This window comes from Silurus meridionalis, chromosome 6, assembly GCF_014805685.1.
Source record: "Silurus meridionalis isolate SWU-2019-XX chromosome 6, ASM1480568v1, whole genome shotgun sequence".
In the NCBI taxonomy this organism is placed as follows: Eukaryota; Metazoa; Chordata; class Actinopteri; order Siluriformes; family Siluridae; genus Silurus; species Silurus meridionalis.
Genome location: NC_060889.1, coordinates 12,815,598 through 12,830,982, shown reverse-complemented (window position 1 = coordinate 12,830,982; position 15,385 = coordinate 12,815,598). Strand labels below are relative to the sequence as shown.

Genomic DNA, 15,385 nt, shown 5'->3' with positions numbered 1-15,385 from the left:
AGGGTGTGGTGACTGTGGCGCCCATGTACCAATGACAGGTTCTTCCAGAAATGGCATAACGGAATCATCTTGTGAGTTTACTGCCTGCAAAATAAAGTGAGGCGGTCATCAGGAGGAAGGACAGTTGTCGAGTTGGAGACTGAGACCTCCAAGTGCTCTTATATTTATTAGGGTGCCACAAGAGCTTGGCAAAAGCAGTTGCAGAAGCTAAAGCTCAGCAACTAGAGAAGTTCAGAGAGAGGGCATTGAAAATACTTTTTCTTGTTCCTAAAGATGCTCTTTGAACACAGTTCATTGCCTCAGAAGGCACTGCTTAGCAATTACTGGGAAATGCAGAAATGCAGCGCTCTCTCTTGCATGCTCTCACTTCAGGAGACATGCCAGAAATCTCACAGCAGGAGACATGCCAGAAGTACCAGATGAGGTTGAGGATGTGTGATTAGGATGTTGTTTGAAGGTCTGGTGCAGTGCTCTTGGACTGACAAAACAGATCCATATTTTTTTAAAAAGGTGTTGTAATAATGGGAATTAAACTTTCAAGTTTTTTAAAAAAGTTCTATGCCAGGCTTCTGGAAAGGCAATTCAATCAAATCATTAAACTAGGATTCAAGAGAAACATTGTAGGTTTCATCCAGGATGTGGAAGATTGTATGTGGAAAAAAATGTGATTGTGTGCATTGAAACTTGATGGGGAAAATACCACAGGAGGGCTTTTTGTTAAGGGTACATGATGTCTTGTTAGTGTATCTCATAGATAGGATATCACGATGTAGCCAAGGTTTTGGAAACGAGGTTACTGTACTTTATATGGTTGCCTGGTTTTTTTTTATGTGAAAAGCTAACTAAACCTCAAAAGCCATGAGTATGCTTTTACTCCCCTGAATTGGTGAACATGTTGATATGGTTTGGGCACCTTACCGTGTCCATGGCACTACTGGGAACTACTGCATAATGGTTGCACATGTGTCTTCTTTTATTCGCAGTGTGGCTTGTACTATCTGAGCAGTGGGTTCAGTGCCCAAGCAGTAAAGTGTGGGCCATCTTCACAACTGCTCAGGAGAGTGTAATGATAAAAAAATTTAATGTAATAATAATATTGCATACTACATTTTACCAACCTAGACAAAGGAGTTGTGGAACATTTCTATCATGTACAGAACAGCAATAAGCATTCACAGGCTGAAATTCATCAGAATCTAAGGGGAAAAAGTTTTTTCCTATTCACATAAAAAAAAGCTACATTTATTTCACATTTCTTCCGAAGGTGACCCGAAGGAATTTTGGGCTCTGGACAAAACTCACGTATGCGTTTTCGGAAATATCCATAATTAGAGTGGGTCTTGGTTTGTTATGTAAGTGCAGTATATTTACATTTTTTGTTTGTTTGTTTTTGGTTCTTCTTCCTCCCAAGATCATCATTGCTGTGAGCCAGTTAATTGCAGACGTGGCCCTGACAGGAAGTTCACGTTTCCAGGAATCATTATCTATCATCAACAACTTTGCCAACAGTGATAAGGCCATGAAGGTATATCGCAGTATTTTCAAGCTAAATCATAGAACTAGTTCTGCCTAATTTCAGTAATCCTTTTGAGTTAAGTTAATATCCACATTGGCAGGGGCTAATCAGAAACTATTGTATCTTGTTGAATATTCTGATCTGTTTGGTCGTGATATTGACTGAGCAGTACATGTTTATTTTCAGTAGCAGCATGGAGTACAGCACTTGCCAACTTGAATTCAAATCACATTTTTATGTTAATGCACGTTTGGATATATTTTTCTATAGATGCACTTCATTTACAGGGTGTTATATGGCAAACAAATGTATATATTAGTTGATCTGGTTAGGCTTTCTGTAAGGGGATGTTTATCTTACATTATATAAAAAAAGAAGTATCCTTTGTCAGTGGTTTGTAGCAGTCAGCAAGTTTTCTGCAATGGGTAAGATATCAGAACAAAGAACTTTCCGGTTTCTCATGACAAGCTAACCTTCTTCTTTTTTTTGCCTTAAGAACTTCAATGTTTGAATTGTTATCAAACTGCTGTGGTACAAGAGAAAATAAATCGGTTCTCTACATTACATTACATGCATGTAGTATGTACATGACAAACATCCTTAAACCTTTGGATGTGCTGCTATTGGAAAATATTCAATATTCAATGATTAGTATATTCAAATTCCATATATTCTCTGATTTCCAATTCTACTATTGCATTTTTATCGTTATTCAATGTGACTACTTTAAAGGTTGTAAATGTTTCGAATGTTTTCATACATAACATTTTCTACAAAAATCTGTGTATGTTTAGTCCACATCATTTCCAACAGAAGTGAAGGGCCTCACGATGCGCATCCGTACCGTGCTGATGGCCACAGCTCAAATGCGTGAGCATGAGAAGGACCCAGAAATGCTGCTGGATCTACAGTATAGTCTGGCTCGCTCCTACGCCAGCACACCTGAGCTCAGACGCACCTGGTTGGACAGCATGGCACGAGCGCACCTCAAAAACGGAGACACCTCAGAGGTATGTATGAACGGTTTGTATATACATATATACAGGAGTGCAGAATTATTAGGCAAATGAGTATTTTGACCACATCATCCTCGTTATGCATGTTGTCTTACTCCAAGCTGTATAGGCTGGAAAGCCTACTACCAATTAAGCATATTAGGTGATGTGCATCTCTGTAATGAGAAGGGGTGTGGTCTAATGACATCAACACCCTATATCAGGTGTGCATAATTATTAGGCAACTTCCTTTCCTTTGGCAAAATGGGTCAAAAGAAGGACTTGACAGGCTCAGAAAAGTCAAAAATAGTGAGATATATTGCAGAGGGATGCAGCAGTCTTAAAATAGCCAAGCTTCTGAAGCGTGATCATCGAACAATCAAGCGTTTCATTCAAAATAGTCAACAGGGTCGCAAGAAGCGTGTGGAAAAACCAAGGCGCAAAATAACTGCCCGTGAACTGAGAAAAGTCAAGCGTGCAGCTGCCAAGATGCCACTTGCCACCAGTTTGGCCATATTTCAGAGCTGCAACATCACTGAGTGCCCAAAAGCACAAGGTGTGCAATACTCAGAGACATGGCCAAGGTAAGAAAGGCAGAAAGTCGACCACCACTGAACAAGACACACAAGCTGAAACGTCAAGACTGGGCCAAGAAATATCTCAAGACTGATTTTTCTAAGGTTTTATGGACTGATGAAATGAGAGTGAGTCTTGATGGGCCAGATGGATGGGCCCGTGGCTGGATTGGTAAAGGGCAGAGAGCTCCAGTCCGACTCAGGCGCCAGCAAGGTGGAGGTGGAGTACTGGTTTGGGCTGGTATCATCAAAGATGAGCTTGTGGGGCCTTTTCGGGTTGAGGATGGAGTCAAGCTGAACTCCCAGTCCTACTGCCAGTTTCTGGAAGACACCTTCTTCAAGCAGTGGTACAGGAAGAAGTCTGCATCCTTCAAGAAAAACATGATTTTCATGCAGGACAATGCTCCATCACACCGTCCAAGTACTCCACAGCGTGGCTGGCAAGAAAGGGTATAAAAGAAGAAAATCTAATGATATGGCCTCCTTGTTCACCTGATCTGAACCCCATTGAGAACCTGTGGTCCATCATCAAATGTGCGATTTACAAGGAGGAAAACAGTACACCTCTCTGAACAGTGTCTGGGAGGCTGTGGTTGCTGCTGCAATGTTGATGGTGAACAGATCAAAACACTGACAGAATCCATGGATGGCAGGCTTTTGAGTGTCCTTGCAAAGAAAGGTGGCTATATTGGTCACTGATTTGTTTTTGTTTGGTTTTTGAATGTCAGAAATGTATATTTGTGAATGTTGAGATGTTATATTGGTTTCACTGGTAAAAATAAATAATTGAAATGGGTATGAATTTGTTTTTTGTTAAGTTGCCTAATAATTATGCACAGTAATAGTCACCTGCACACACAGATATCCCCCTAAAATAGCTAAAACTAAAAACTACTTCCAAAAATATTCAGCTTTGATATTAATGAGTTTTTTGTGTTCATTGAGAACATGGTTGTTGTTCAAATTAAATCCTCAAATAAAATTAATCCTCAAAAATACAACTTGCCTAATAATTCTGCACTCCCTGTATATACAAAATTATTGGGACACCTGACTTTCCCAGCCATATGTGGTTCGAGCCCCAGTTGTTACTGCAAAGTTGGAGGCACACAATTGTATAGGATTGCTTTGGATGCTTTAAACGTCACTTAAATTAGGAGACACAAACCTGTTTCAACTTGACAATGCCCCTGTGCACAAAGAGTGCTTCATTAATATATGGTTTACATGGGTTTGGAGTGAGGGATTTTGAGTGGCCTGCTGTAGAACCCTTTTGAACACCTTTGGGATGAATTGGCCTGCTGACTGCACCCCTAATAGGTCCTCACTGTACATCAGGACATGACTAACATTCTTGTGGCCACAACCACACTGGAGATTCTAGTAGAACATCTTCCCAGAAGAGTAAAGGTTACAGTCTAACAACGGCAAATTGGGGACAAAATGTGGAACGTGTTGTTTAAAAAGCGCCTACAAAACTTATGGTCAGGCCAAAACAAACATAGAAATATTTGGATTTGTTTAACTGAATTTTGATCATTGGTCCTATGTGAATTGTTTGCTTTAATAGAGCCAATTCAATATTATTGTGTTTTAGACAGGGTGATACAAAATCATGTTAACTTTAATTATGTACATTTGTTATTTCTCTAGCCTAGATGTTTTGATTATGTTGTGTGAAATTATATTAGGTCATCTCTAAAAACTTTATTATGTTTTTTTTTGGGTGAGTAGGAAACCATACACTTAAAATTCACAATACAGTAAAATATTATTAAATGGCTATAAATGATAGAATATTGGAATCATTGTGTATTATATATGCCATATATTTAATAATTATGTGTATTGTATAATATACACACAAACACCAAAGAAACCGAAGCCATGTGTCACTTTTCTTATTGAACAATCTTCTGGTCAACTGCTGCAATTATTCTATATAAGAACTTATTAGCAACACAGTCCAATCATGTAGTATTTCTAATTGACTTTACATAATTCAATAAGAGTCAAAGATTAAAAATGAGTATTATTTAATAACGTGTGATCTGGTTTAGGATATCCTATTTGATGCTGTTATCTTTTTCAGTTTTGTGGTCATATTTTACACAAACTTTTCATAATTAAAAAAAGCTATATTTTTTATATCTGTAAGGCATTTTTATAGCAACTCTGTCTCCATCATCACAAAACTTGAATTGAATGAACAACATTACACAATTGATAGCACTGAAAGCAGATAAAGTGAGATCCAAGCCCCTGTTTTCAAGACAACCAGTACCAGTTCCAAGGGACCAGTACTCTGGACTGCTTTGGGGATTGATAACATCTTACACATTTGGACAGATTTGCATGTGAAAACATCCATTTTCCAGAGAAACAGGATATAAAAACAAAGTCAGTCAGCTGTGTAAGCAAATGTTATATGTCTGTGTGCTACACTACAAATGTTCTATTTTTTTTTTTTTAGCCACAATGGCATTGTTAATAGTGTTGTTAATTACACTTGTTGACCCCTGACTATCAGATTCATTTGTGCTTTTCAGACCTCCCTTTATAGATTTTGTCCCTATTTGCGGTTATAACCTCTACCTCCACTATGTTCCACTAGATTTTGGAGTGTGTTTGTGGAGATTTGTGCTCATTCCCCCACAAGAGCATTAGTAAAGTCAGTTACTGATGTAGGGTGAAGAGGCCTGAGGTGCAGTCAGCATTCCAAGTTATCCCACAGGTGTTCAATAGGGTTGAGGTCAGAGCTCTATAGCAGGCCACTAAAGATCCTTTCCTCCAACTCATGAAAACCATATCTTCATGTAGATCGCTTTATGGGAAGGGTGAAAAGGTGCTGGGTGCTGGAAAAGGTTTGTGTGTGCTTGTTCAGCTGAGGGGACAATTGAAATGCTTCCCCATCCAAAAACATCCTATACAATTGTGTGAATCTAAAATAATGCTAACATTTTGGAAGGAACTACACACGGCTGGAAAAGTCAAACGTCCCGACACTTTTTGTCTATATAGTGTATAGGGTGACAAACAATACTGATGGGAATTCTTATAATACAGCATTCAGTACAGTATTCAGTCCCTTTTAATACTGCTGATATTTGTAATTTTGTCCTGCTTAAAAAAGGTATACAAAGTTCTTGACTAAAATGGATTTTTACTATCATATCTACTATTAATTATCTACAATTTTATCCTATCATTATTGTTTACCAAAAACTAATTACCAATCAGGATCGAATCACTAATTATTAAAAAAAGTAGAGGTCTCTAACTTTTGCACAATTCTGTTTATCATGTGCATGCAGTGCAGCATGGTTTCAGGTTTATCTTGTACACAGCTGTAACTTATTTATTTATGCATTCCAGTCATTGCACGAAGGGCATGCCCAAACCAGTACGGTGTGTTAACTAAGGAGAAAAGAACCTTCTTACTCTTCTACCTCTTTAGGATTTTTAATCTATCCTGAATTATTATGAATATGTTGTCATGGGTACATATATATCTTTCCTAGTTATATATTCATACATATACATATTTTATAGACTCTAACTAATTACAGTTAAAGAGAAAAATATGTTCACCCTCCATTAAATGTTTTTGTATTTATCAGGGTCTAAACAAAACTGTTGTGTATTCAACATTAATCTCTATTAACATAAGTTCCCTCAGGCGACAAAAAAAAAAGCGCACCAGATTTCAACGTGTACTTTTTTCCTCCTAAAAGACCCCAAATATTTCCCTATTCAGAAACCAGACATATAATATAATATAAATATAATATAAAATATGTGTTTCAATAACATATAGGAGCCACATTCAGAAACAATCAGGTGAAGTAATTTTTTTTTCCTAGGATTTTGTCGGTCTTTCACAACAATTGTATCTCTGAGGTCATGGCTGATTTCCTTCCTTCTTGGCATACACCAGAGCACTCCAGAACCCCAAGCTGCCAAAAGTTCTGCTTTTTATAGAACTCACCTGGTTTCGGAATTAATTATTAATTTTTTGAGGGGAATTTGTTTTTGTTTGTTTGTTTATAGAAGCGAGGACCACCCAATTTGTAATTTATAAAAAAAATAAAAAAATAAACGATTTTTTTTCCCTAAAATCTATGCTTGTATATACATATCGTAAAAAGTCAGCTGTTGCTTATATTTGCACAGTAAATTTGGAATGCTCATAGGAAAATCTTATTTATAGTGGTCTTAGGATTTCTGGCTAAAGAATTCTATCGACCTCCTGCAGTCTAATATTTAAATAAAAAAAATATATATATATTTTAAAGCTGATTTTGTTTGTCTAAAACACAAAATACATTTCTAATCACATATTTTCTAGGCAAAGTGAAAAGTTTCGATCTCCCTCTTCTTGCAAGTCTTACTTTTCTAGAATATGCATGTATGAGTTTATTTTGCCATTCATATGCTAATGAACATTTTATACAGAATATCTCGAAACAGTCCCCATCCTGTCGATTAACATTAGTTGTGTAATCTTTTGTGTTTGCAGGCAGCTATGTGTTATGTCCACATTGCAGCTTTAATGGCAGAGTATTTGTTCAGAAAAAGTAAGTTGTCTTCTTTTTCATTCATTAAAAAAATACATGTAACCACTTTTACGTTAATTCAAATAGTTTACGCACAACCGTTGTTGTTGCACTATGTGGTGATGGAGCACAAAAAAAAGGTTACATTGAAAACACAAAATAAAGACATTTCAGTCCCTTTTTACCTCCAAGCCACTTTGCATGTCCTTTCCCAGCTTACAATATGTATTCAAATTCTTGCATCAAGTCTCGACACTGGACATTTGTTATGCGTTACCTAGGCATTTTTTTTATTTCTTGGTATATCAAGATATTTTAATCTGTGAAATTTAAATGTGATTATCTGTCCTGTGGTTTATAACTACAATACACATGCTATTCATGGGGTATTTTTAGGTTTTGCAGAGCTAGAAAAACAGATTGAATTCATTTATTGGAGCACACAAGGGCCTTTGCTGCATGTACAGTATAAGGCACAAAAGGCAACCAGGGACCAGGTGTATTTTTAACTGGAAACATGCACAATCCACTACTCAGAATATGATGTACAAAAATCAGCTATTTACTGTAGGATATTATTGTTGTCTGGTCTTAGAACTGTTCCCGAGTGGCCTGGCAGCTTTTAAGAAGATCACTTTTAACATAGACGAGGAGGCTGCTATGAAAGAAGACTCGGGCATGCAAGATGTATACTACAGCGAGGTAAAACATGAACTGTTTATTTGTGTTTTTGAAAAGGTGAAAGTTGTACACAAAGAAATAAGAAACAAGTTGAACAAGTTGTTTCTTTTATTCGTGTCCTTTTCAAACGATAAAACCACAGTTACACTGATGTGTGTGTGTGTGTGTGTTTGTGTGTGTGTGTAACAGGATGTTCTGGTAGAGCAGCTGGAAGTGTGTGTTGAAGGCCTCTGGAAAGCTGAACGGTTTGAGCTTATCACGTACATTGCCCGGCTCATAATTCCAGTGTATGAAAAGCGCCATGAGTTTGAGGTAAGAGAAAGTAAATAGTTTACCGCTATTGTAAATGTGGTTGCAAATGACACCGCGTCACACGCAAGTGAATAAAAGAGCAGACCATTACTGCTCTTTCCTTTCGCTTTATCTCAGTTTAGTTATAGCACGTAAACAAGTGAAAATGTGGAACAGGGTTATGTCAACATGTCATATATATAAAAAAAAAAAAAGATTCTAGACATTAGGGCGCCTGAAATAGTCAGGGTTTTCGTAAGAGCTTATGTCTTTTATAATCACTAGAGGAATATTCAGATGATGATGTAGCTTTATCTCTTGGTTTTATGAGCAGCCTTTTCTGTGCAAACTTTAAGGTGAACTATAGATTAACCTGAATTAACTGCATGTACACTTTTTTTTACAATTACATAAAATACAATTCTCAGGACTGTACACCCATATTGTAAAGTTAACACTGTTGTCATAAACATTTCTGACATTTTTCCTGTGTGTAATATCCTACAGAAATACTACTTTTGAAAATGCATTAGAAGACTCACTTTGGTTTCTTAAAAAAAAATAGGAAATCCGTTTCCAAATTTACACAATTTATAAATAAAGGTTGTAATTAAATTGCCACAAAAAAATATTAGTATCGGAGTGTTTACAAATTTTGTAAGTAAAATGATGATAGAAAAGGCTATAATAGATTATAATTGATTACTATATAAATTCTATAGTATACCGTATTATCCGGACTATAATCCGCTACTTTTTTCCCACGCTTTGAACAACGGCTTAAACAACGAAGCGGCTAATATGTGGATTTTTCCTGGGTTTTTCCCGGTTTCACAAACTTCAAGATAAAAAACTGAACCCCCTAACATTAGACGAATGAAAGTGCTGAACGGGTTCAGGTAAACCAATGAAACTCTTTATATTAAATCAGATGCGCTCCCACTGAATCGGGCCGCACCACATCATACATATGGATGAGGTTCCTCTGATGTTTGACCTGCCTCTCACTCGGACTGTCTACAGGAAATGCGAATCATTCGTCACGCTGAAAACAACCGGGCATGAAAAAACACACTTCACCTGTATTCTGAGCTGCACGGCATCGGGAGAAAAGCTTCACCGATGGTGATTTTTAAACGCACGATGATGCCCAAAGAAAAACTGAAAGAAATTGTTGTGAAAGGAAGGAGGAAGACAGTGAACAATGACTTTTTTTTGGTTGGCTACTGTTTAGATACAAGCCGTGTAACAGACACTGTCTTTCGTTAAAGCCTGTGTAAAGTTCATTAGTTTCAATGTAGGAATGTAGCTTATAGACAGGTGCGGCTTATTTATGTCCAAAATATAAATCTTTGTCAAATTCAGAGGGTGTGGCTTATATATGGGTGCGTTTAATAATCCAGAAATTACGGTACATATTTAAGGCATGGAAAGTATGCAAACCCATTTTCTATTTATTTTCTAGTTATTCTGTATATATAGTTTTTTTTTCAAATAATTACTTATTTTTTGTATTTTGATCTACACAACATTATAACAGAATAACAAATATTCAGAACTGAACTTCGAGTTTAGTTACAGCCACAAATGATTTTGACAGAGTCCACCTGTGTCAGCTTGTATATGCTATAACATGTTTGAACAATGACCACACATTTTGCACATTTTTATAAAGTCAATACTGAACAAAGTTCACACAATCTGCTCATGTTATGTTTGTACATATAAGTCAGAAAAACTCCACATTGAATAAAGTTACATCAGTATTTACACCAGGAAAGTTATGTGTACTCCATAACAGCATTTGAATAATGAATACATCTACACCTGCCTGCTATAAAATAGCAAAAAGCTCTTAATTTGTATTTGTGTTGATATAAAGGTTTATATAAAGCTCATCATTTTAATAATAAAAAATACTTACTAGCCTTTTCTTTTTAATAAAAATCTGAACTTGTTAGCATTTTTAGTTAAAGTTAAACAACCAAACACCAAAAAGTAACACAGATTTTCCTTCTGTAAATCTAACCAGCACTGCCTCTTAACATGTTTATAGAAAGCGGCCATAAACAAGGCCTGGGCTCCCATATATGGATGCTTTCTTACAGTGTTGTAAATATTACCGGCAAGTTTATATCAGCGTGACCTGTGTCATCCTAATACATTTTGTTTCATTCATTGTTGCAGCATCATATTCATTTGCATTGACATAGTATGTCCATTTGATGAACATTTTCATAATCATTGCAACTGTTGTTAATTCATCCTTGATTTTTTTTGTAATTATTGACCCTGCTCAGGATTTTGCTGCTTCCACTGCTTATTCTGGGAACACTAGCCACGGATTAGACCCTGGATGGGTTGCAGCACGTTATGCACACCCACCCCTTGTCAAACAGGGCCAATTTAGTGCAGGCGGTTGACATCCTGGTATGTTTTTGGAAAGTGGCAGGAAACCGGTGAACCCAGAGGAAGCCGACCCGGACATGGGAGAACATGCAAAACTCAAAATGCATTGGGAGTTAAATTTCCTGTCTGTGCAGTGTTCAACATACACTTGATTGAGTCTAATAACACATGAACACATTTTTTTTATTATAATAATAGGACTCTCAACAGCATTACATTTGAAAAAGGAATTAAATACAATGAGAGAAACCTCTTAGCTTTGAAGTGGACATAGTTTTGCATTGCAAAAAAAAAAAAAAAAAACATTTTTGGAGCATTTGCAAATAGGATTATTTGACTTTCTGTTTTGCAGAAGCTGAGACGCTTGTATGATACCCTACAGAGAGCATATTCTAAGATCTTGGAGGTCATGCAGACGCGTCGCCGCCTTCTGGGTACTTACTTCCGAGTGGCCTTTTATGGGCAGGTGGGTAAAATGGACATAAGCATGGTGAATAGGCTTATATAAGAAACCATTCTGGATCTTTAATCTCCCTTTCCACAGTTTACCAGGAAATGTAGTTTGTATTGGCTTTATACACAAAGCGTAGCCACCAGGGTTCACATCATTAAGTTAAGCAGAACACACAATGAATTAAAAAAAACTGTAGAATTCTTGCAAAACAACATCAATGGGTCATGTGTGCTTTCTACATCTTACTATCATATCATATAATGGTTTTGTATTGCAACATCTCTGGAAGACAAACTGGTCTTTATTTGCTTACTCCTCCTGTGCTACATTGTATTACAAAAGGGCACATAGATCCAATTTCTGTTTTTTTTTTATTTACACCCATGTCACAGATTAATACTGCATTTCCATTGTGTATTCAGTAATAAAATATTTAATTTGACTACTTTGTCACACAGAACATTTTACAAACGTTGCGTCATGCGACTATTACAAACTACAATTACTTATCTGCCTGGCTTTTTTCATTTGAACAAATGCTGTAGTCACGATGTCTCATACCAATGATGTTTATTTGTCTCATACCACGGATGTTTTATTCCTTACACCGACTTTATAATGATTGCATGACACCACAGTCATTTTGTCTGCACATGCTATTTTTATTATATATATCATACCAAGCAAGATGACACTGCATAATACGCACTTATGACACACCCTCAAAGGGCATTTCTAAGCTTTGAATTGCTGCTTTACATGGAATATAATTAGTCCCAGTATGTTTCAGGTTTGCACACCATTTTCAGTTGTCTCCTTACAATAAATACTGAAAGCACTCTATTATTTGAACCCTGTTGGCTTTACAGCATGTATTGCTATTAATATACACCACTGTCACATACCATTTAATATGTATGGATGTAAATTTTTTTCAGGGCTTCTTTGAAGAGGAGGATGGAAAAGAATATATTTACAAAGAGCCAAAGCTCACAGGTCTGTCAGAAATTTCACATCGCTTGCTCAGCCTATATGGGGATAAGTTTGGAGCAGAGAATGTCAAGATCATTCAGGACTCCAATAAGGTACTCAAAGAAGACCATTGCAGGAAATTGGTGCATTTTTGAAAGTGTTTTTGAGCAAGAACGTAAAAACAAAAACAAGCGAATCATTATATTGGTGCTGAAATATTTTGCACTACTCCAAGTGCTTGCATTGTAACACTTCAACAGAACGAGAATTATTGCTCATGAGGCTTTTGCTGTTTTATTAACCCTGTAATACATAGAACCAACTGGTTAGACCAGACGTTCGTTCATCGCTCTCATAACTACATAGATTCCTTTTTCATTATTTACTGCGTAATTACTGATCTATTGTAGTCAATGAATAATGTGTACTTAGACGGATAACAGAATAATAATCCATATATTTTAAAAGGATTCTAATTGTCTGTGTGCTTTTATGTAGCTGTAATTAGTTTTGGGATAGACTGCGCATGTTGTACAATTTAATTCAAAGTTTATGTTGAACATTTTTTTTATAAAGTAATTGAATTGCATTGCCTTTTAATCGACAGGTAAACCAGAAAGACCTGGACCAAAAGTTTGCTTATATACAGGTCACATTTGTCAAGCCTTACTTTGATGAGAAAGAGCTGGCTGAGAGAACAACAGACTTTGAGAAATGTCACAACATCAACCGCTTTGTTTTTGAAACACCCTACACGCTGACAGGGAAGAAGCACGGAGGGGTTGAAGAGCAGTGCAAGCGGCGAACAGTTCTAACCAGTGAGTACAGCAGCTCTGTCACACTGGAATCCCAGAATAAGTGTTTATTTGGAAACAACAAAAAAACGTGTTATTCAAATAATCCATGCCAGAGACTTTAAAAACAAGTCATCTTTTATGAACCAGTTTATCAGCTTCCTCTCAACACCATGTTAAGAGTTTCAAGTCACCGTTTTGAAGATTAATTGAAAATTTTGTCAAACTGTAATCTTGCCAATTTATTACTTCATTTTACACACACTCACCCGAGGCATGCATTTCTGTGCCTGAATTACATGTTTAATGATTGCACTAACGCACATGTAACCTTTACTTCAGAACCCTTTTGCAATTCAGTCTAAATGTTTAGATTGTGCCTGCATAGGCTAAACACTGAGGATGTGTTCATACAACTGTTATCTGAACTGTTAATTGAAATCCAGCTAAACATTAATTCAGGAAAACAATGTTGCAGGTAAATAGATACAAATTGACATTTTTTACTTTATATAAAATGTAATCTGTGTAGTGCAGCACCAGTCCTAATGTTAGCTACAAATGAGGCAGTATAAACATTTTTAACTAAGGGCAATAATATTTAAACATACATTTCAAATGTGCTTTAAATAATACCACACAACTGGAAGAAAATATTAGCCAAGACCCAAATAGCAAAATATTAAATTTTTATGGTCTCAAAAACAAAACATTAGTTAGAAAATGAGCATGAATGAACTAAATGCACATTTCTAAGAAATATGTTACAATTCACTTATTTATGGTTGAGTAAAGCTAGAAACAAGGAGAATCTCATATATAGTCTTATTGTATGCAAATATGAAATGGTGTTGATTAAAATGTATGATGTAAAATCCAACATGTCTAACTTCACAACATCTTTTAAATGATTTTTTTGAAGCTCATCGACACTAAATGGAACAACTTTCTTCTTTCTGTAAAAAGCTTTGTATCTTTGGCTTTTTTAAATCAAATTATTCATTTGATATTCACTACTTTTAGATTTTTTTTTTTTACTTTTCAACTTGATTTTTGTCTTTCAAAATAGATTACAGAAAATACTCTACACTTAACACTATACCATACAGTCCATGAGAACTAATCATCAAGTCAATCTAACAAACATAGCATCTATAGGTGAACACACGATCCTATTTGTTTTGAATATTTATTTCGGGTTTTAATGACTCCGAAGCACTCTTAGAAGCAAACTGTCATTTTCATAGCGTTTATTTACAGTGACAAGTCATTTGGAACGTAGCTTTTGTTCATATCTTTCGGTTATGGCTGGGTGGCTTGTCACAGCTGTATTTCTAACAACAGGTGCACAGCATGCTTTGATGTATGGAGAAAATTACCTTATTTTGTAACGGACTTCTCTGTGTTGATGTGCTGTTTGTATTGTGTTTTCCTGCTGTCTGTCATGTTTACTACAGTTTTCTGATTAGATGACATACAGGATTAACTGTAGTGTTATAAGCTCAAGTGGAGGCAAAGTGGTTTTAGTTTTTGAGTTTTTTTTTTTTTAATTCCCACTAATTGCCCATCTGACTTGTATCAATTGTGCGCACACCTTCACAGCGACCAACACATTCCCCTATGTGAAGAAGAGGATAGAGGTGGTTGGGGAAAAGCACTTGGAGCTGAAACCCATTGAAGTGGCCATAGATGAAATGCGAGATCGGAGCATTGAACTCAACAAACTCTGCTGCAACCAGGAAGTGGACATGATTCAGCTACAGCTCAAGCTTCAGGGTTGCGTCAGTGTGCAGGTCCTGTAGTCCCACAATGAAATGCTTGATTTAACTGTTTCCATGAGTCACAATGAATAAGCTTTAGCCATCCACTTGTGTAGTAAGAACATTTAGATTGATGATGAAGAGGTTAGTAAAAGATTGCACAATTTAATAGTGATGGTTGGTTCATTTTTTGGTATTTAGGTCAATGCTGGTCCCATGGCATATGCTAGAGCTTTCCTGGATGACGCCAAGTCTGGCCAGTCCAATAAGAAAGTCAAAGAGCTCAAAGATATATTCAGGTTTGTAATCTATGCATTTATTCAAGCTGCTTTATTTGATCGTGTCTTAATGTGGTTTCCCTCATAATATGTTAATTAATGAC

General features: G+C 36.3%; 1 protein-coding gene across 1 annotated transcript in view; it reads left to right on the top strand.

Annotated features, from left to right (window-relative positions):
* dock11 (dedicator of cytokinesis 11) overlaps positions 1-15,385 on the top strand; it is a 67,958-nt gene that overhangs the window by 49,099 nt on the left and 3,474 nt on the right. The window contains 10 exon segments of the mRNA XM_046850970.1: positions 1,412-1,525; positions 2,311-2,526; positions 7,606-7,663; positions 8,238-8,344; positions 8,513-8,635; positions 11,376-11,489; positions 12,416-12,562; positions 13,057-13,267; positions 14,846-15,036; positions 15,205-15,302. Coding sequence (XP_046706926.1) covers positions 1,412-1,525; positions 2,311-2,526; positions 7,606-7,663; positions 8,238-8,344; positions 8,513-8,635; positions 11,376-11,489; positions 12,416-12,562; positions 13,057-13,267; positions 14,846-15,036; positions 15,205-15,302 — 1,379 coding nt within the window.